This window comes from Corylus avellana, chromosome ca10 (assembly GCF_901000735.1).
Source record: "Corylus avellana chromosome ca10, CavTom2PMs-1.0".
Classification (NCBI taxonomy): domain Eukaryota; kingdom Viridiplantae; phylum Streptophyta; class Magnoliopsida; order Fagales; family Betulaceae; genus Corylus; species Corylus avellana.
This window is the reverse complement of record NC_081550.1, coordinates 18,102,602-18,124,480: the sequence shown is the minus strand read 5'-3', so window position 1 is coordinate 18,124,480 and position 21,879 is coordinate 18,102,602. Positions and strand designations below refer to the sequence as shown.

The window sequence follows — 21,879 nt, the reverse complement described above, 5'->3', positions numbered from 1 at the left end:
AAAATGAAAAAGAAAAAAGAATATTTGTTTTTTTTTTTATATATATTCCGACAATAGACAAAACCCCACAATAGAAAAAAAATTTGCAATTTTTTTATACCGACAATAGACAAAACCCCACAAGGAGAAAGTATATTTACCTCATCTAAGTACTAAGCAATTTGCAATGTTTCTCTCAAACTTTCAAATGTTGCAATATCTCTCTCCTGGCCCCACCCCTCCCAAAAAAAAAATACTATTGAGGTTGCCATGTTTCCCCTTTGTGCAAAACAAGAAAGAAAAAAAAAGATTATTTTTTTATTTTATTTTTTTTGTAAAAAGAGAACCAAAAATTTCTATTAAAAAAATGATTATTTTTTCATTTGTTTTTGTCAAAAAGAGAAATATTACCGCCCAATGATAATTTGGGAGAACATTACAAATTTGCAATAATTGAAAATTTGAAAAAGACATTATACACTGCTATCTAGATAGAGGAATATAGACAAAGGAGCATGGGAACGGGTGAAGAAAAAATTTACTTTTACCAACTAAAACAAACATACATTTCCTGCTAATCATTGCCCAACTTTTCTTTAGTACTGTTGCTTTGCTTTGCTGTAGTAGGGCACGTTGACGCTGCTTTTTGGGTCTTTTCTTTTCTAGTCGGTGGCTTCGTCAATTATGGGCCCTGCTGGCCCTGTTTGGCAAAGGAGTGAGCTGGACCGGAGTTAAAAATTTTAAAAATTTCTTTCAAAATTAATTTAAATATTCTTATTTTTTACATAACATTAATTTGCCAAACAAAGCATTGAACTTTGTCTTTTTTCTCTACAAATTTGCCATGCTCCCTGCAAATTAACCAGCAGAGACGAAGATGGCGACATCAATACCCAACAGCCGCAAAGCGATAAGCTTGAAGCTTCTTGTAGACAGCCAATCTAGGAAGGTGCTGTTCGCAGAGGCCGGGAAGGAATTCGTGGACTTTCTCTTCGGACTCGTACATATACCCATTGGTTCTATGATGGGTCTTCTTTGGAATCATGGCATGGCTGGACCAGGATCGTGGAGCAGAGTGTATGAGAGTATCCAAGACCTTGAATCCACCTGTCTTCACCAAAGCAAGGAAAAATTCTTGATGCCTGAACCAGCCTTCCCATCCGAAACTCATCCGCCTCCGCTGCTGCTCAACTTCGTACCACAAAAACAAGCCACCACATCACCAAAACGACCAAGACGAGCACTAATTCAAACAGCACCGTTCTCTTCCGGAAGTCATCTTTTTGGTTTTGGTCCAACTTCTCTTGATCTTAATGGATCGGTGGCTCAACGCAAGGAGACGGGGTATGTTAGAGGTGTCGTGACATTTATGGTGACGGATGATCTGACTGTGAAACCCATGTCAACCATTTCTAGCATCACCCTTCTCAACACCTTCAACGTCAAAGATGTCAGTTTGCTCCAGGAGAAGACGGTCACGGTTGACATACAGAAGGTGTTCTTCATTCATTCATAGCTTTTGTTTCTTAATTTTTTTGAAGCATTTAATAATGCATGTGTTGTTTGAATTTGTGCTGTCTTGTCTTCTTAGGGCTTGGAGCTGGTGAAGGCTTCATTCGGGTCTACCACAGTCCTCACAGATGTTTTCCTTGGGAATACAGGTACTTCATTGAGGGCCTGATTCATTAGTATGGAATTCTCCAATCCGAGTAGCAGAATTCTCCAATAAGTTCATCTTGCTTTTTAGAGATGAAGTAATATGTGTAATTGTGGGTTTTTTAGGCATGTGAAAAAAAAAACCCGTTTGTTAATGATTTTAAATTTTTGTGAAATATAAATGTAAAAGTAGTTTTTAAGTATTTTTTTTAGTGTTATTTATTGTTTGATAACGTTTTTGTTTGAAAAAAATTACATCAAACTACTATCAAATTGTCAATGTCTTCCCTAAACTATCAACAAATGGAAAGAAAGTTTTGTAAAGAGAATAAGAAAAAATGGAAGAAGAAGATAACACAAAGGACTATATCTTTATTGAGTGATCTGAAAGGTTACAAGAGAAGATAATATATAGACTAAGGAAGGGAAACACATATCATAAATTATGGAGCAAAATATGGGGTAAACCGTAAGCATGAAACATTGGGAGGAAATCAAAGGATTGTTGACTTAGTGAAATATATTTGATTTGTTCAGATTTTATCATTTAACAACGAAGACACGAGTCACACACTAGTTGGAAGTAATAGCTAAAAGCTTGTGCTAAACGAGGCCCTTTTTTTTGTGTTAGTGTGGCTACCTAGTACCTCCATAACCTTTCAATAGACGTACATTATAATCATATTCTCTTTACTTTTGCTAATTTATACATCAGAAGAGTCTCGAGTCATATTCTCTATACTTTTGCTAATTTAAGCATTGAAGAGTTCTCATTCGCAACCCACGCCAAGCCTTCAATTATTTACCCTCTTTTTGTATGCTTTGGTTGGCCGATTCTGACTGTGTAATCAGCTAGGTCATCAACATTTTCAAATAACCAAGTTTCCGAAATGCAAATTACGGCTTCGATCGTTTGTTTAAATTCTCATTTTTTATCTTTTGTATTTTTATACTCAAAACAAAAATATTAACAAACCTAAAACACAAATCACTCACAAAACACTCAAAACTTTGTGTCATATTAAAATACTTTTTAAACCAACAATAAAAAATTAAAAAAAAAAAAAAAAAAACAAAGAATAATTTTATATATCACATTTTTATCTTATAATTATTTCATAATATTGACATGATAATCTCAACTTATTTTTGTGTTTTTTTTTTAACAATCTAAAGATTGATCAAGACTAGTTACTTTTTACGAAATAATTATAAAATAAAAATATAATTTATTAACTTACTAGTAAAAAATACCCCTAGAGCATTTTTAGTAAGGGTTTTCATTTTAACTACTCAAAATGTTTTTTTTTTATTATTATTTTAGCTACTATTTTTCACTACTTTTTAATAGAACATCTATTTAACTATTTACTCTAATTAAATATTATTTTTTATTATTATTTGTCATTTCATTGTTTACACTTGGTGCTGGAGTTGCTCTAACAAATGAACAACCAGAAATTCCTGCCAATCGATAGCAGACAAAACCTAGTTACTTTTTGCATTATTTTTTCTTTTGACTGCTTTTGCGTTGCTTTGGAGTACAGGTTATGGGCCCTGCTATTATTCATTGGTGGACCAAAGACTAAAGAGTTTCAATTATAGATGTCCGTACATACTAGCTGGCCCCACACGTTCTTGCTGTTATTCATTGTTGGATTAGAATTTTTACAATTTTTTTTAAAATTGTATTTATTATTTTTTTAAGCACTCATTCATAAAAGGAAATTACAAAATAAAAACAAAATGAAAATACAAGCTTATCAGGAAAAGTCAATCCAGACAGAGTCCAAGCACCTTCATGGAGTACCTACATGGAGTGGAAAGAAACCTGAAAGAGAATTTTGCGGATGCAGCTGATGAAGGCTGTGGCACACTTGATGGATTCAACCATAAGGAGTAAGAATACTCTTAAGAACATTAATCTAAACAAGATTCTAACGAAACTGTAAAGATTAAGTAGTAGAAAAAAGAAAAAAAAAAAGATTTTCTTCACAATCAAAGAGACTGAAATGGAAAAAAATAAAAAAAAAGTGGAAAAAGAATTCCTTACACAAACACAAAGTTTGAAGCTCAACCGGTTTAGAAAAACCTTAAAGCAACAACACAAAAACAACAAAACAAAGCAGGAAAACGAAAGCTCAAAAGACAGCAGCTGGAGCGGAGGGAAGAATGCACGGTGCATGAGGCCCACTAGTGGGAGCGTGTGGTCCACGCTCTAGCACGTGGGTGTCGGGGGGCGAAAGAGAAAGGTGCGCCTGGAAGCCGGGACGACGGTGAGGCTGGCGGAGTGGCGATTTTTAGACCGGGGTTGGTGGAGAAAAGCAGATCTGACTTTAAAAAAATCGATCTTTGAGACTACAAAACCGGCCTGCAACGCAATGGAGGAGACGACATGCGAGGGTTGTGAAGCGACCGGCAAGGAAGGGAGATTCCTGTTGCTGTTTCATGAGAATCGGAGATAAATCGTCAAAGACGATAGATTGATCTAGAAAAAAATCTAGAAAGAAATGAGTTATCTCTAGAAGAGATAAACTCAGTAGGAAAGAAGGCCAAAAACTGTTACGGGAGGGAGGAGGTGGGAAACCAGGAGGTTTACCCTCCTCCTCAAGCTTGGGCGACGGCTGGGTTTTCTTCGGGCGAGAGGAGAGTTTTGAGGTTTATTTTCTCTTCTTTGAAATTGTATATTTTTAAATTATAAATTTAGGATATTTTTACGCTTGGAAATACTTGAAAAATGTCTCATAAATAACAATAATTAAATGAAAATATACTCAATTATTTACAATAACATATCACTTATTTAATAGACGCCTAAAAATAGTTTAAATTACGTAATTTAAGAGTCTAAAATTACGATGCATCAAAAGATTCAATTGCTTGCATAAATCTAGATCCCCTCAAGTTTCTTATAAATTTGAGATTCATTAGCTACAAATGACACATATCTAATAAATATTAAAAAAAAAAACATGTGAGAAGAGACGCATATAATGGATTGAGATACCCTAGAATTTCTTTAAATTTGAGATTCTCAAATTCATAAATCTCAACCGTTTATTTCATCTAAGCGTTTAAAATAAGTCATGTTTCATCATTTAATGAGAAAACATGGCTCATTAAATTTTATCTTAGATGAAATAAACGGTTGAGATTTATGAATTTGAAAATCTCAAATTTAAAGAGAATTCTAAGGGATCTTAACCCGCGTATACTTTTAACTTTTTTTTTTTTTAATGCCGACCGTACATCAAAGCAAAAAAAAAAAAAAAATTATTGGATGTCCGTATACACCATTCCTCTATATATTTTCCATTCCAGCTCCCTGCAAATTAAGCAGCAGAGACAAAGATGGCCGGCGCATCAACACCCAACAGCAGCAAAGCGATTAACCTGAAGCTTCTTGTAGACAGCAACTCCAGGAAGGTGGTGTTCGCGGAGGCCGGGAAGGAATTCGTGGACTTCCTCTTCGGACTCATACAGATACCCATTGGGTCCATAATGGGTCTTCTTTGGAATCACGGCATGGCTGGGCCTGGATCGTTGAACAGAGTGTATGAGAGTATCCAAAACCTTGACCCCACCTGTCTTCACCAGACCAAGGAGGAACTCTTGATGCCTGAACCAGCCTTCCCATCAAACACTCATCCGCCTCCCTTGTTGCTCAACTTCGTGCCGCCACCAAAACAAGCCACCACCTCAGTTGAGAACCACTTCAATTCACGTTCGCGTTCGCTTTCTAATCCTTGTGATCTAATCCAAACTGTTACTTATGAGTTGGATTCGGATTCGGAATATTCGGATCCCGATTCTCCTTTTAGTTTGTCTCGGAATAAATCGGTGGTTGAACATGAACAGAGGGAGACAGGGTATGTTAAAGGTGTGGTGACATTTATGGTGAAGGATGATCTAACGGTGACACCCATGTCAACCATTTCTTGCATCACCCTTCTCAACACCTTCAACATCAAAGATGTCGGTTTGCTGCAGGAGAAGATGGTCAATGTTGACATACAGAAGGTGTTCTTCATTCATTCATGGCTTTTCTTTCTTAATTTTTTTGAAGCATTTAAATTAATAATGTGTTGTTTTGAATTTGTGCTGTCTTCTTAGGGCTTGGAGCTGGTGAAGGCTTCGTTCGGATCTACCACAGTCCTCACAGATGTTTTCCTTGGGAATGAGGGGCTACTTGTTTAGTTCTCTTCAACTTTCAAAGCCAATCCGAGAGTAGCTTTGCTGTGGAATTATATGTAATTATTTATGGTTTATATCATTTTGGAAAAAGAAAAAAGGAAGAATTGCTGGGCTATGTGTAATTATGGGTTTTAGTAAAGAGTTATATATATTTCACTTGATGTGTGGATTTGCCTTGTTTCAATTCCCTCTGAAAATTTAAGAGGGGTGGCTCCAATCGGGTTCAGTTTCGGCCGGAGAAGAAATGGTGTTTGGGATGTATCGTGATGTGGGTATTTCGCTGGCCGGCGGGGAGGATTTGATGAGAGGAGTTGCGAAAGAAAAATTATTTAGTAAAACATTTAATACAAAACAAGGAGGTGGTTTACAATTAATGGATTTTTTTTTTTTGGATAATTAACCAAGTTTTTCAATGGCTATATCCTACATATCAAACACTTTCATTAAAAAAAAAAAAAAAAAATTAAAAAAAAATTCGGGGCTTTACTTGTAGCAGTTGTCTTATTTTGGCATGCAATTTATGGAGAAAAATGAAGGGGAAAAGAAGATTCCGGTGGCCGGGGATTGCTTTCTTCAGGCTTCAGGCCTTGGTCGAGATAAACATTTCAAGGTGCAGTATCGATATGGCAGTGGGGATTGTATATGGTGTTGCAGAGGAAAGAGTGGAAGAAGAGTTAGTGAGTTTATAAGACGAGTTGCTGAGTTGAGGAAATGAACAACTTGTTTTTCATTTCAAGATGAAGTTCGAGTGACGTCACAAAATCTAGAGTATAAATTATAAATAAGAAGAAAAACTACAATTATCCTCTAAATCTACTACCTAATTTGTAATGTTACTCAAATCTACATTGAGCTAGGTTGCAATATCCTCCCTTTATTAGGAAATTACGTGGAGTTTGATGGCAAGGGCAATCACGTGACTCACATGTGATGCAAAATTACCATTATACACCGTGAAATTAGAAAAATGCTTTAGTGCAATAAAAATATCATTTTTTGCCCATAAAAATTTTAGGTGGCAAGAGGTTATAGGCTTCATCCGTAGTAGTTGTGGCCCCACCTACTGATTGGCCTATGGCCTCTTGCCACCTAAGATTTTTATGGACCAAAACTAATTTTTTTATTACACTATAGCATATCTCGTGAAATTAAGGTTACAACTGTAACTTTAATTTTTTTTTTTAAAAAAAAAAAATTATATCCTCTCTGACAACGAGATGGTGGTGGGTCAAGAGGATTTTTTTTTTTTTTTCCCCTAATCTTTTTGCCTTTTCTGAATTTTTTTGCATGTAGAGCTAGGAGTCTAGGACTTCACAGAAGTAATGGGCTTTCCCCGGCGTATAAAAGGGCTTTACAAGGCCTCCTTAACAAAGGAAGTATTGACGTTTCCACCCATGGATTCTTTTTTCTTTTTGAACACCTCTGTTTTATACTAAAGTTTTCAACATGTGATAATTCTGCAAACGTGAAACGAGAACCCTCCTCTCATAAGTATAATATAGGGTGCTCATCCCGCTTGAGTTCATTGTGAAATTTGATCATTAATCAAAGCTCCTTTTGTTCTCATTCAACGCCTCCTTAGCTTCAAATTTTCCGACATGCCGCTCATTCGTAGCATCTTTGGTGAATGGTGGTCGACGAACTAATATGTTTGACACATTTTCTCTAGATATACGAGATCCCTTTGATGGCTTCTTCTCCTCCGGCGTAGCCAATGTCCATGTCTCATGACACAAAACCTCTGCATTGGCCATGTTGCTAGTTGACTGGAAGCACCCCGGAGTCTCATGTTCTCAAGGCGGAATGTCAAGGTCTCTGATCAAGAAATCCGAGAAGAAGACGAGGTTGGAGAAAGTAGAAATTCTCCAGATTAGCGGAGAGACGAGCACAATGCAAGAGGAGAAGAGCCAAGGGGCACCGCATTGAAAGAAGCAGCGGGAAGTTCCTCCGCAGGTGCAGGTTGCCAATCAGGTTAAGGCTCACTGTGACTGATCCTAAAGAGGAGAAGAAGAGAGAGGTCGAGGTCATTGAGATCTCTGGCTAAGCAACATGTCCTCCAATCTTGAAGTTTTTGTTTAAGTCAATCTATGTGGAACAAGTTCAATCTGTTTGTCTGTCTCTATTCATTCTCGGTGTCCAGAAAACATATTTAGTAGCAACAAGAATTTATTATTCTATTCAATTAAATGCTAATCAAACACACATATATACATATATACACGTTCACAGGCCATAATGTTACATGAGCCACTACCCTTCCATTAAAGGGAAAGCTTTGATTTCGTATGATCTACTTCGATAAAAATTTCAAGGATGTAATTCCTCCAACCTGCATCTTCGAAAGGCTCACACTCTCACAACAAATCTTAGAAGTTAGAACCCATGCATGAAAGCAGGAAATGCTCCTCGGCCGGCAGAGAACGTATGTGCTAGTTCTACTTTTCTTCTAAAGCTAGAAACTCCTTCACATTTTCTAGAATGCCCTTATCGTATGGATTTTTAAATCTCACCTTACTAAAGCTTTGCCCTAGACAGATAAAAGATTGAATATTATTCCCCTTATCAATGGTTACGGATATTTAGAGTAAGAATGGATCTTTGATATATATTTACCTGGCTGCGATTCAATAACGTGTTGGAACTCGGGATACTTTTTCCAGTTTACCTGAGAAAAAATAAATAAATAAACTGCTTAAAATCACCTATTTTGCAGATTGGACAAAGAGAAGACTCATGCACTTTCTAGAGAGACCCCAACACAAAGACACATCTTACCCACCATCTCTTTTCTTTTATCTTTTTTAATCGTGTTTCATTCAGGAACTTACCCATTCATCAGTTCTGATGTTGAAACATATACAATATATGTGCCATGCCATAAACACCACCTACAAGTACACAAGTAGATCCTATTATACGTCCAAACAAATTACCTTCTCATCAGTAAATCTTTCAGAATATAACAAATTGGCAATAACAATACTAACCTGCCATACCAATTGGAGAATAGCGAACAGCATTGTGCTAATAGCCAGATTTCCAGACAGACTAGTCTACACAAATTAGAACACAAATAAAAAAAAACTAAATAACATAAAGTAAAGAATGACAAAACTTTTGAGTAAATTGGACAGTTAGTAACAAAGTAGCACCCTATAAACAAAACCTCTAGTGCAATGACCTACCTCCAACGTAGTTCTATCTATGATCTGGGCCTTTGCAGCAACTGAAAAAAGTACAAAAGTACACAACTGAATAAAATAAATGGGTACAACAAAAAGCACTCCCAAAGCAAATGAGGTGAAATAAGGAAAATTGAAGCTTGGTTCTAACTTATGATCCATATTATGGCATTAGTCTCGCATAGGTTGCTGACTAAAACAAATATTCACATCTCAGAAGATCAAGACTGTCGTGGAATATGTGTTTTTAAATGCAACTACAATCAGTGTGGCATTCATATGATACATTTGCATAAATTCGTTTGCGTCCTCTGATACTCAATGACAGTAATTAAACAATAAATATCAGGTATGGCCAAGCATAAGCTTACACTGGGATGAGCATACTACATAAGAAGCTTCGGTAGCAAGAAATCCAGCTAGAAGAACCATGAAGAGGGCATGATTATTTTGGCCTACATAGAAACTATATGAACATCATTGTCGACTCAGGTACGCAGTCACATTCGGTATTTAATAATCACAAATAAGTTGAAGGACAACTTACAAAAAAGAACAGCATAAGGGGATTTTAAGAAGTTTATAGTTAATTCAACGAGGAAAACACTGTCAGACATATATTCATTACCTATACAGTTCCCAAAAGCAGGGCAATGGTGATCGAATCCCTCTATGTATGCCTTGCAGCTTCTACAATATTTTATCCTCCTGCCCAAAACAGAACCCTGAAAACAATATTGGAGACACAATCATATTGCAGAGAAACCACAAAGCATGAAGCAATTGGAACAATTGAAAAAGAGCAAAAGAAAGAAACTCATATGATAACAGATTTGTGGTGTTCTCTATCATTGAAAAGAAAAATGAAACAAAGATGATTACCTTGGTCAGGGATTCATGACACAAGCCACTTGCTGAGGTTTCCACTACCTGCACAATTGAATATGGAAGGTCATTATGCCTGTGGCATTATATCATTAATTAACTGAATACACTTTTCCTACCTCATTATGCGCTTCAACTTCAGCAACTAAACTTTCGACAAGTTCATTTGCACAGGAAGACCCGCATGTTACCAAACCAGGATTGCTTGCAATGATGCTGCCATTAAAAACATGATACTTAGTGCAACATGTAAATACCAACAGAACATGGCATAACAAACTACAAATCTTATTCTTTTTTTCCCTGTGCGGATTCATTAGGAGATGTTTGAAAGTGAGAATATAAATAAACACCAACCTACACAGACCAATGATGAGCATGGTGACCTCTCCACTAAACACAATATCCATTACACATGATACAGCTGCAAGGCAGGCAACAGAGTCAGCTCTCAATTTTAGAAGAGTCAGCTTGAGAGTATATTACAAGTTTCCTGTTTCATGATGAGATATAGCTATTTCATATACCCATAACAAAAGCAAGTTCTTTTGGTGCTAAGCATTTTCAACAATCAAACAAGTTGTAGCACAACCAATCCCTACAGATAGAACCAAACTGTTAGAATAATTGTTTAAGTGACTAAATTTACCATTTTCTGTTAGTTTAGATTTCTGGGACTGACTCCACTCTACCTCTCACCCATTGAAATGTTAAAATTGAAGTATTGGGTCCCACCCATCACAAAAGCCGACGGTTTATCGGATAAAACTTATGGGATGAATGGTAATTTATTAAGATGCAAAAATATGTAATCATGAGTTCAAACCATGTGTGATGGTCTACTGAAGGGGAGTGGGAGCCCCACGTGAAGTGGTGTTATTTATCACAAACAATCTGAAAATACCCAAAAAGGATATACATACAAATTCTTTACAAACTAACAAGAACGTCTTGTCTCATGCTTCAATCAAATTATTTTTTGGGGCCTTGAATAGGAAAGTTCTTGAAGGCAATGAAAAAAAAAACACAAGCACCTCGTCGAAGGACAACGAAGTAAACTGCCCAAACGAACAGTACATTGAAGAAAACAAAAGCCGGAGCTGAGGCATAGAATCCAACAAGCCGCCTACACCATCTCCCAAAACCCACAACCACCAGCAATACCAGAGCTACAAAAAAGAAACAACCCATTAAAAGTTTCAAAACCAATCATCTTTACACACAGACGCATGTATATAGTACATGAACCAGAGAGAGAGAGAGAACCTGAGAGTGCGACTTGGATGAGAAGGGGGGAGGCAGAGAAGAAGCGAGGGACCAAAGAGACCGCAAATTGAGAGAGCAAAACGGAGATACCGGAGACCGTGCAACGACCAATCAGCTTCCACCGAGCTAACGGCTTTCTCTGATAGTGTAATTCTACCATTTCCCCCAAAATCTCATTCCCAGCTTTGGATGATTCTTGGGCATGTAGTAGACGATGCCTCAGAAGAAGACTGTACGGATGTGAGGGTCAAAGAAGTCATTCAACCTTGTTATCACAAAGAAGAAAGTTGTCGACTTAATAGCCCAAATAGCCAAGAGCCCGATTCATATTGGAGCCCACTAAGGCAATGGGCCCGGTGAGAATGAACCCCAAGAAAAATAAATAAATAGATGGCGAAATTCGAACTTGTGAGATTATGAATAAATAAATAATAAGTTAACTAATGGCCTTAAGGTTGAAGAGTAGAAATAGAGAAGATTATTTCATAGTTCAAATTAGATTTTATAGGTTTAATCTGTTTTTAAGGAGCGTTAATTTTTTTTTTTCCTTTTAAATTTCAACACAAGTCAAAATGTTTAAACACTAGTTTTTTTTTTTTTTCTTCTTCTTCTTCTTATGGATGAATCAAGGTTAAAAAAAAAAAAAAAATGCAAGGAAAGTTTTCTAAGGACGCATGTCGGTTTAATATATCGTCTTATTAAAAATGTATGTAAGAATCGCATGCTCCAATGACACATGTCATTTTAATAAAGTGTGTTTGAAAAGTTTCTTTAAGTTAGTTTAGAGAAAAACTTTATCCAAAAAATAATTATACTTTTTTATTTATTGAAAAATATAAATACACGTTCTCATAGGATAATAAGTGTTCTTTAAAGAGTAAAGTTGTTTAGGATTTTTGTTTTGTTTTGTTTTGTTTTTTGAGAAATTGTTCAGGATATTGTTATACATACAATTTAGTAATATGACAATCGTATAACAATCCATTAAATAGCATTACTCTTCTTTTAAATATTGTTTTTAAGGCACCCATTGCCAAGACTAGCATAAATGATTTTTAGGGCATAATGAAGATTGTTTGTAGTACTAATACCCAAGATTTTCACATAGGTGCAAAGGTACATAAGGTAATGTAAAGAAAACTAAATAAGAAATCCCCTAGGAAACCCTAGCTCTCTTCCCAGAGCGCCGCATAGGTAGGACAAACCCTAGTTTAGGGAGGAGGGATGGCCGTTGGTTGTATCCCTCCCTCCTTTGCCCTCTCCGGAGCTAGCCTATTTACTTGATGTCCCTAGCACAGTTGCTTCCTCCCTTCCCTTTTGGCTTGTGCAGTTTTTCCTCATTCTCTTCTGCCCCTTTCTCTTTTTTGTCCCGTTCTCTGGCGTTTGCCCTTCTCTTTTTGCCACTGTGCCCACCTCGCCGTTCTTCATTGTGTCGCCTTTTCCCACCGCCTTCAGTATTTGTCACGTCTTTTCTGGGTCGGGCTTGGCGTTGGATCGTTTTGTCTTTGCTCGATCTCCATCCTCCATCTAATCCCCTCAACGCGTGCCCCGCCATCTTGTTCTCTGGATCCGTCCATGTCCATCCCACCTTTTGATTCGGATCTGTCGCTTTGGCTGTGGTTTGTTTAAGTTCTATTTTGTGGTTTTTTCCTTTCTTGTCTTTGCCTGTTATTTGCCCTTTCTTCTCGATGTGTTTGTTTTTTTGTTTGTTTGGCACACTTTTGTGGGTGCTACTCATAGGGATTCACTCAAACTCTCCCCCCGGTGCTTTGAGTCTGTTGTGCAAAAAACACACGATCACAATTACGGTTAAATAAGGTGAGAACAATCACACACAAAATAACACCAGGATTTAAGTAGTTCCCTCAATGTGAGGTACGTCCACAGGCAGAGGCGATCACGAAAAAATTCACTATGAAAGATGGAGTACAAAATATAGTAGAGAGAAAATCACTCAGACTCAAAACCCCAATACACCCAAATCCCATTATCACATAATAAAGATTATTCTCCAGAAGAATACATAAGATAGAAATACAAACTCTTCTTCTTTTGCTGGGATATGATGGCGGTTGGTCTCTATTTATTTTTCTCTTCTACAATAGAATCCCTTTTTTTCTCTCTCTTATTTTGGCTCCTCCAAAATCAAGAAGAAAGTAGTCGGTGCCCTTTGATTATACACACAACAACCCACCTTTTGTTTTCACCTTTATGCAGCTCTGTTAGTCTTGATGCACGGTGCACAGCAGCCCACAATTTGTGCCGCTCTGTTGGTGCATAGAAACCCAAAGCTACAATATGACCTTTTTATAAGAAGCAACAAGTCGGTGGAAAAAAATTACTACACGTAGGTCTCCTATTCCAAGTTAGTCAATAATTCTTTTACTAGTCAAACTTGAACTTTTCTCAAAACCCACAAAGAAAAGGAGTAGCGGCTACCATAAATAACAAATAAATAACAAAGGCCAACAATAAAGGTTGTAGGACCCACAATGATGATGGGTTGAAAAAGTCACCTACGTTAACAATCTCTACCTTGACTTGAAACCCATCAAATCGCAACCATAAGAATCTCCTTTTGATGCCTCTGCCCAAGCCCCTAAGGGCTATCACATTCCACAAGTGACACTCAAGTCCAAGCACCTATTGAACTTGAGCATAGGGCCTAGTTTAGACAGACTACCATGCTTTTCTGCCAGTCTTCTAGGCCACACAGCTTTTTCTGTTGGCTCTTTCTCTCTGTAAACCCATCTGCACCCTTTAGCCTTCTTTACTTTGAGCAATTCTGTCGATTCTTAAGCTTTACCTTTCTGTAGTAACTCCTCCTCTGTCGGCATGCCATTATGAACAGGCGACGAGACTCCACCACCAGCTGTCAGAGCAAAGGAAACCATGTCCTCAAATCCATACCTCTCTGGTCCTTTTCGATCACGTTTCTCTCTTCCTCTAGCTAAAGAATAAGGCACTTCTCAGTGCTTTGAATCTCTTGACAATTCTTCGTCATCACATATGTCCGTGAGTAAATGTTGTTCATCAAGCTCCACCTCCACGACCTGTTTCCCTTTCTGGCTTTCAATCGATGCTTCATTCTCACCCTTCCTTAACATATAGGCCTCATCAAATACCACGTCTCACTAACAATCTTCTTCTTTGAGACTAGATCTCAGAGCCTATAGCCTTTAACACCAGATTCCAAACCAAGACAAATACATTTTCTTGACTTTGAATCTAATTTTGATCGCTCTCCACTCTGCACATGAACGTATGTCGGACAACCAAATATTCTCAACATAGAATAATCAACCGGTTTACCTGACCATACTTCCTCTGAAATCTTGAAGTCAATCCCAGCGGCTGGAGATCGATTGGTGACGAAGCATGCATAATTAACTGCCTCAGCCCAAAAACTCTTTAGCAATCCTACACTCAACCCCATACATCTTGCATTTTCCAACAGTGTTATGTTCATCCTTTTAGCAACTCTGTTTTGCTGTGGAGTCCCTCTCACTATGAAGTAACGAGTAATGCCTTCTATTTTGCAAAATTTCAAGAATGCAGTGTCTTTGTACTCTAACCTATTGCCGGATCTTAGATACTTCACTCTTCTTCTAGTCTGATTTTCCACCTACGCCTTCCATTGCTTGAAGATGGTGAAAACCTCTGACTTGTGCTTTATAAAATACACCCAGACATTTCTTGAAAAATCATCAATTAAATTAACAAAATAATGTGCACCTCCGTTTGATGGCACTGCCACTGGTCCCCAAACATCTAAGTGAACATAATCTAGAACACCTTTGCTTGTATGAGATGTCACCTTCAAGTTGACTCTTCGTTGCTTCCCATGCAGACAGTACTTGCAGAAACCCAATTTACATGACTTTACACCTGTCAACAAATTCATCTTGTGAAGCTCAAACATACTACGCTCGCCTAAATGACCAAGCCGTATATGCCATAAAACTTTGTTATCATTATTTGGTTCTGCCGAGGTGGACAAAGCAGCTCCACCTGTAATTGTGTCCCCGAGTAACTTATACAAATTGCCAATTTTCTTACCTTTCATTATCACCATAGCACCTTTAGTTATTTTCATAACTCCATCTTTTGCTGAATAACCATAGCCCAAAGAATCTAATGTGCCTAATGAGATCAAATTTTTCTCAAGGTCGAGAACATATCTAACAATAGTGAGTATCCTGACAATCCCATCAAACATCCTGACTTTTATGGTACCTAGTCCAATGGCCTCACACCTAGCATCATTGCCCATTAATACTGTACCCGTATTACAGGATTTAAATGTGTTGAACCACTGCCTATTCGGACACTTATGATATGAACAAGCAGAATCCAAAACCCAAGAGTCTATGAGAGAATTTTTACCTGAGAAAACTGAAAGAACATATGTGCTAACCTCGCTATCATCAGACTCACCATCAACCACATTGACGGAATCTCTGGAACCTTGTCTCTTCTTATCTTCAAGATCTTGTTTCATCAGCGTGCAAAATTTTCTGTAGTGCCAATAATAGCACTCCACATCTTTTGCATCTGATCGAGATTCTCCATCTTGTGCCGATCGTGGCATAGACTAATACTGCTTACCTCTGTCATCCTTCCCCTTAAACTTATCTCTTTTGCGCTTTGGCGCTCAAACCGTGCCACAAGCCCATCAGCCTGATCATTGACAGGTTTTCTCCGCGTCTCATGTGACAAGAGAGATCCCATCACCTCTTCAAAAGCCAGAGTCTTTTTCCCATATAACAATGTCGTAACCAGGTGATCATAAGAAGGGGGAAGCGATGCCAACAGAAGTATAGCTTTATCTTCTTCTCTAATCTTCATTGCAAAATTCAACAATTGTGTATTCAACATATTGAACTTGTTGAGGTGCTCCAGTAGATCTGCATTTTCCTCCATCTGTAAACCATATAGTTGCTTCTTCACATACAGCTTATTCATCAAATTCTTTGCCATATACAAACTCTCCAATTTCTGCCAAATTGATTCTGTCTTTTCTTCATCAATTACATTGGGAATGACTTCATCTGATAAATTAAGACGGATCGCACTGGCAGCCTTCGCATCCATTTCTTCCCAAACATCATTCTCCATCGTCTCAAGTTTCTTCACCTTTCCCAATAACGCTTTATGCACTCCTTGTTGAATCAATAAATCCTTCATCCTTCTCTGCCAAAGAGAGAAATTATTCTTCCTATTAAACTTCTCCACTTCAAACTTGGTACTTGCCATATTTGCCGTTAATTTTATTTCTTGAACCTGAGCTCTGATATCACTTGTTGTGCAAAAAACACACGATCACAATTATGGTTAAATAAGGCGAGAACAATTACACACAAAATAACACAAAGATTTAAGTGGTTCCCTTAATGTGAGGTACGTCAATTGGCGGAGGTGATCACGAAGAAATTCACTATGAAAGATGAAGTACAAAATATAGTAGAGAGAAAATCACTTAGACCCAAAACTCCAATACACCTAAATCTCACTATCACACAATAAAGACTATTCTCCAAAAAAATACAAAAGACAGAAATACAAACTCTTCTTCTTTTGCTGGGATATGATGGCGGTTGGTCTCTATTTCTTTTTCTCTTCTACAATAGCACCCTTTTTTTTCTCTCTTATTTTGGCTCCTCCAAAATTAAGAAGAAAATTGTCGGCGCCCTTTGATTACACACACAACAGCCCACCTTTTGTTTTCACCTTTGTGCGGCTCTGTTAGTCTTGATGCACGGTGCACAGCAGCCCACAATTTGTTCGGCTCTGTTGGTGCATAGAAACCCAAAGCTACAACATGACCTTTTTATAAGAAGCAACAAGTCGGTGGAGAAAACCTACTACACGTAGGTACCGGTATTAAAAATTTCCGGGATACCGGGAAACCGGGGACCTGGTTTGGAAAATCCAAAACCTGATTTTTGGTACCCGATTTTTACTGGGTTACTGGTAATCAAGTTTCCATCTTATTTAATAATATTTATATATTAATATTTTTTACACTTAGGTTTAGCACTTCTCCCCTTCATCTTCATTTCTCACGCCGCAAGCCTCCTTCTCCATTTTCTCTTCTCTTCTTCATTTCAATTCTCCCCTTCAGTAAACACTCATTCGGCCATTCCATTTCTTGTTTCCCCCTCTTCATTTCACAACAGTACAACACCCATTCGAGTGAATCTTCATTTCAAACATTTCTCACACCTGGCCTCTCTCTTTCTCTGTTTCTCGCTTTGCCTCCCTTTCTAGCTTCATCTCCATCTCTCGCTCCGTCTGCCAAGCAATGAGCACTAGCAGCTAGGTCTGGACTTTTTATTTCTGGGTTTCTTTGATATTTTCTCTGTTGATCCATGAAAATTTTTTTGTTTTGCTAATAGATTTTTATAAAAATAGACCAACTGTACGCAAAAAATTGGCTTATTTTAGGCCCAATACCTAAAATAAGCCCAAAAAATAATTTTCTTGAAAAATCGATTACTGGAGTGGGTACAAATCGGAATCGGCCGGTAACCGGGAGCCAGGAAACCAGACCTGGTTGACAGGCCTACACGTAGGTCTCCTATTCCTAGTTGGTCAAGAATCCTTTTACTAATCAAACTTGAACTTTTCTCAAAACCCACAAAGAAAAAGAGTAGCGGCTACCACAAATAACAAAGGCCAACAATAAAGGTTGTAGGACCTACAATGATAATGGGTTGAAAAAGTCATCTACGTTAACAGAGTCCATCGCCGATCTCCTCCGCGCCTCGCTTTGCCAGCCATCGTCCGTTGTCGGGTCTATTCACGTGGGGACGCGTGAATAGACCTGACAGCGGGATATGATGGCGGTTGGTCTCAATTTCTTTTTTCTCTTCTACAATAGCACCTTCTTTTTTTCTTTTTCTTTTTTTTTCTCTCTTATTTTGGCTCCTCCAAAATCAAGAAGAAAATAGTTGGCGCCCTTTGATTACACATACAACAACCCACATTTTGTTTTCACCTTTGTGCGGCTCTGTTAGTCTTGATGCACGGTGCATAGCAGCCCACAATTTGTTCGGCTCTGTTGGTGCATAGAAACCCAAAGCTACAACATGACCTTTTTATAAGAAGCAACAAGTTGGTGGAGAAAACCTACTACACGTAGGTAGGGGTATCAAAAATTACCGAGAAACCGGGGACCCGGTTTGGAAAATCCAAAACCCGATTTTTACCGGGTTACTGGTAACCGGGTTTCCATCTTATTTAATAATATTTATATATTAATATTTTTTACACTTAGGTTTAGCACTTCTCCCCTTCATCTTCATTTCTCACGCCGCAAGCCTCCTTCTCCATTTTCTCTTTTCTTCTTCATTTCAATTCTCCCCTTCAGTGAACATCCATTCGGCCATTCCATTTCTTGTTTCCCCCTCTTCATTTCACAACAGTACAACACTCATTCGGGTGAATCTTCATTTCAAACATTTCTCACACCTGGCCTCTCTCTTTCTCTGTTTCTCGCTTTGCCTCCCTTTCTAGCTTCATCTCCATCTCTTGCTCTGTCTGCCGAGCAATGAGCACTAGCAGCCAGGTCTGGGCTTTTTATTTCTGGGTTTCTTTGATATTTTCTCTGTTGATCCATGGAAATTTTTTTGTTTTGCTAATAGATTTTTATAAAAATGGGTTAACTGTATGCAAATTTAAGCCCAATACCTAAAATAAGCCCAAAAAATAATTTTCTTGAAAAATCGATTACCGGACCGGGTACAAATCAAAATCGGCCGGTAACCGGGATACAGGAAACCAGACCGGATTGACAGGCCTACACGTAGGTCTCCTATTCCAAGTTGGTCAACAATCCTTTTACTAGTCAAACTTGAACTTTTCTCAAAACCCACAAAGAAAAGGAGTAGCGGCTACCACAAATAACAAAGACCAACAATAAAGGTTGTAGGACCCACAATGATAATGGGTTGAAAAAGTCACCTACGTTAACAGAGTCCATCGCCGATCTCCTCCACGCCCACTTTGCCAGCCATCGTCCGTTGTCGAGTCTATTCACGTGGGGAGGCGTGAATAGACCCAACAACGGGATATGATGGCGGTTGGTCTCTATTTCTTTTTCTCTTCTACAATAACACCATTTTTTTTTCTCTCTCTTATTTTGGCTCCTCCAAAATCAAGAAGAAAATAGTTGGCGCCCTTTGATTACACACACAACAACCCACCTTTTGTTTTCACCTTTGTGCGGCTCTGTTAGTCTTGATGCACGGTGCACAGCAGCCCACAATTTGTTCGGCTCTGTTGGTGCATAGAAACCCAAAGCTACAACATGACCTTTTTATAAGAAGCAACAAGTCGGTGGAGAAAACCTACTACACGTAGGTAGGGGTATCAAAAATTACCGGGAAACCGGGGACCCGGTTTGGAAAATCCAAAACCTGATTTTTGGTACCCGATTTTTACCGGGTTATTGGTAACCAGGTTTCCATCTTATTTAATAATATTTATATATTAATATTTTTTACACTTAGATTTAGCACTTCTCCCCTTCATCTTCATTTCCCACGCTGCAAGCCTCCTTTTCCATTTTCTCTTGTCTTCTTCATTTCAATTCTCCCCTTTAGTGAACACCCATTCGGCCATTCCATTTCTTGTTTCCCCCTCTTCATTTCACAACAGTACAACACCCATTCGGGTGAATCTTCATTCAAACATTTCTCACACCTGGCCTCTCTCTTTCTCTGTTTCTCGCTTTGCCTCCCTTTCTAGCTTCATCTCCATCTCTCGCTCCGTCTGCCAAGCAATGAGCACTAGCAGCCAGGTCTGAACTTTTTATTTCTGGGTTTCTTTGATATTTTCTCTGTTGATCCATGAAATTTTTTTTGTTTGGCTAATAGATTTTTATAAAAATGGGCCAACTGTATGCAAATTTAGGCCCAATACCTAAAATAAGCCCAAAAAATAATTTTCTTGAAAAATCGATTACCGGACCGGGTACAAATTGGAACCAGCTGGTAACCAGGAGCCAGGAAACCAGACTAGGTTGACAGGCCTACACGTAAGTCTCCTATTCCAAGTTGGTCAACAATCCTTTTACTAGTCAAACTTGAACTTTTCTCAAAACCCACAAAGAAAAGGAGTAGTGGCTACCACAAATAACAAAGGCTAACAATAAAGGTTGTAGGACCCATAATGATAATGGGTTGAAAAAGTCACCTACGTTAACAAAGTCCATCACCGATCTCCTCCGCGCCCGATTTGCCAGCCATCGTCCGCTGTCGGGTCTATTCACGTGGGGACGCATGAATAGACTCGACAGTAGGATATGATGGCGGTTGGTCTCTATTTCTTTTTCTCTTCTACAATAGCACCTTTTTTTTTTTTCTCTCTTATTTTGGCTCCTCCAAAATCAAGAAGAAAATAGTTGGCGCCCTTTGATTACACACACAACAGCCCACCTGTTGTTTTCACCTTTGTGTGGCTCTGTTAGTCTTGATGCACGGTGCACAGAAGCCCACAATTTGTGCAGCTTTGTTGGTGCATAGAAACCCAAAGCTACAATATGACCTTTTTATAAGAAGCAACAAGTCGGTGGAAAAAACCTACTACATGTAGGTCTTCAATTCCAAGTTAGTCAACAATAAATAAATAAATGTAGGTGTCCTCCATCCGCTCCACCACGTGCCAACGCTGGCCAGTGCCCATCATCTCCTCTACTTCGGTCGTTGCTGTTTTGCTAGCTGTGTTGCTTGTTTTGTTTCTTATGAATAATAGTTTTTTCTTTAGATCTGCTCTCGTGAGCGATCTATGAGTAAAATGATGTAGTTTCCCGACCATTTTGGGTCGATGAAGAGCAAATCTAGTCTTCTTAAGAGCATATGTGCTTTTGTGGCTATTTTTTTGTTGGGGCTGGGTTTTCTCTGTTTTTTGTTGTCTGTATTTTTGTTTGAATAAAGATTTTTTAGACCTTTGGGTTGTAGATGTGATCTGTTTTCAAAGCGAGGAAGATGAGCTACTTATGCATTGAGTTGAGTCTGTTTAGAACAGATATGGTGTTACAACTGAAAAGTAGTTATAGGTAAGCGGATATTGATGTCATAGATATGTCTTGAATGTTTGATTTTTATGTAAGCATCTATGATTTGTAACCTCGTACCTTCGGCTATGATTTTTTAGAGCTTTTTACTTTGTGATGTAAGAATGTTATGTTCGTGATCCTTCTTCAATGAGACTGAAATTTTTTTCAAAAAAAAAAAAAAAAACTAATATTGTTTCCACCCCCTTTTTCAATTCTTTTAGCATCCTCATTAATTTTTTAATTTTTTTTGTTGCTTTGCTGAGAAAAAAAAAAAAAAAAGTGATTTAAAAACAAATTAGAGGTACTCTGTCCATAATTATCAAACAATAAAATATCTTCTTATAAATATTTCAAACAATATTTCTCTAGATATCCCAAACAATTTACAGACTAGGCACGTAAAGTCTACTCCTATAAATCTTTTTTAAGACATCTCCAAAAATACAGAATAATTCTAGGAGGTCTATTTTTGTCCTACTAAGAATGATGTGGTTATTAAAATTACCATTGAACTTATAATTGATCATTATTAAATTTTGATCAAATAATAATTTTAATAACCATATCATTTTTAATATGACAGAAATAAACCTTTTAGAATTACTTCAAAATACATACACATTTTTTCTAAAATGAAAAGGTCTCACTTTTTTCTAA

General features: G+C 37.8%; 3 protein-coding genes across 6 annotated transcripts; 2 read left to right on the top strand and 1 right to left on the bottom strand.

The window, feature by feature from the left end:
• Positions 1-766: 766 nt before the first annotated feature.
• Positions 767-1,838, top strand: LOC132163585 (uncharacterized). The gene is made up of 2 exons (XM_059573926.1): positions 767-1,474; positions 1,571-1,838. The coding sequence occupies exons 1-2, from the start codon at positions 857-859 to the stop codon at positions 1,658-1,660; spliced, it is 708 nt and encodes a 235-aa protein (XP_059429909.1). The 5' UTR covers positions 767-856; the 3' UTR covers positions 1,661-1,838.
• Positions 1,839-4,961: 3,123 nt separating this feature from the next.
• Positions 4,962-5,998, top strand: LOC132164291 (uncharacterized). Its single transcript, XM_059574776.1, has 2 exons — positions 4,962-5,655; positions 5,749-5,998. Exons 1-2 carry the CDS (start codon positions 4,987-4,989, stop codon positions 5,830-5,832), a joined length of 753 nt encoding a protein of 250 aa, XP_059430759.1. The 5' UTR covers positions 4,962-4,986; the 3' UTR covers positions 5,833-5,998.
• Positions 5,999-7,267: 1,269 nt separating this feature from the next.
• Positions 7,268-11,425, bottom strand: LOC132164064 (probable protein S-acyltransferase 15). Of its 4 annotated transcripts, none has more exons than XM_059574473.1 (12): positions 11,163-11,425; positions 10,931-11,065; positions 10,254-10,320; positions 10,016-10,112; positions 9,894-9,941; positions 9,640-9,736; positions 9,383-9,466; positions 9,015-9,055; positions 8,826-8,882; positions 8,658-8,717; positions 8,443-8,494; positions 7,268-7,823 (listed from the first exon to the last, which is right to left on the bottom strand). In XM_059574473.1, the coding sequence occupies exons 1-12, from the start codon at positions 11,320-11,322 to the stop codon at positions 7,636-7,638; spliced, it is 1,086 nt and encodes a 361-aa protein (XP_059430456.1). In that variant the 5' UTR covers positions 11,323-11,425; the 3' UTR covers positions 7,268-7,635. The 4 variants fall into 4 exon arrangements, with proteins under 4 accessions (XP_059430456.1, XP_059430458.1, XP_059430455.1 ...); XM_059574475.1 differs by lacking the exon at positions 11,163-11,425 and adding an exon at positions 10,424-10,494 and having other exon boundaries at positions 8,817-8,882; positions 10,931-11,020; XM_059574472.1 differs by having other exon boundaries at positions 7,270-7,823; positions 8,817-8,882.
• Positions 11,426-21,879: the final 10,454 nt, after the last annotated feature.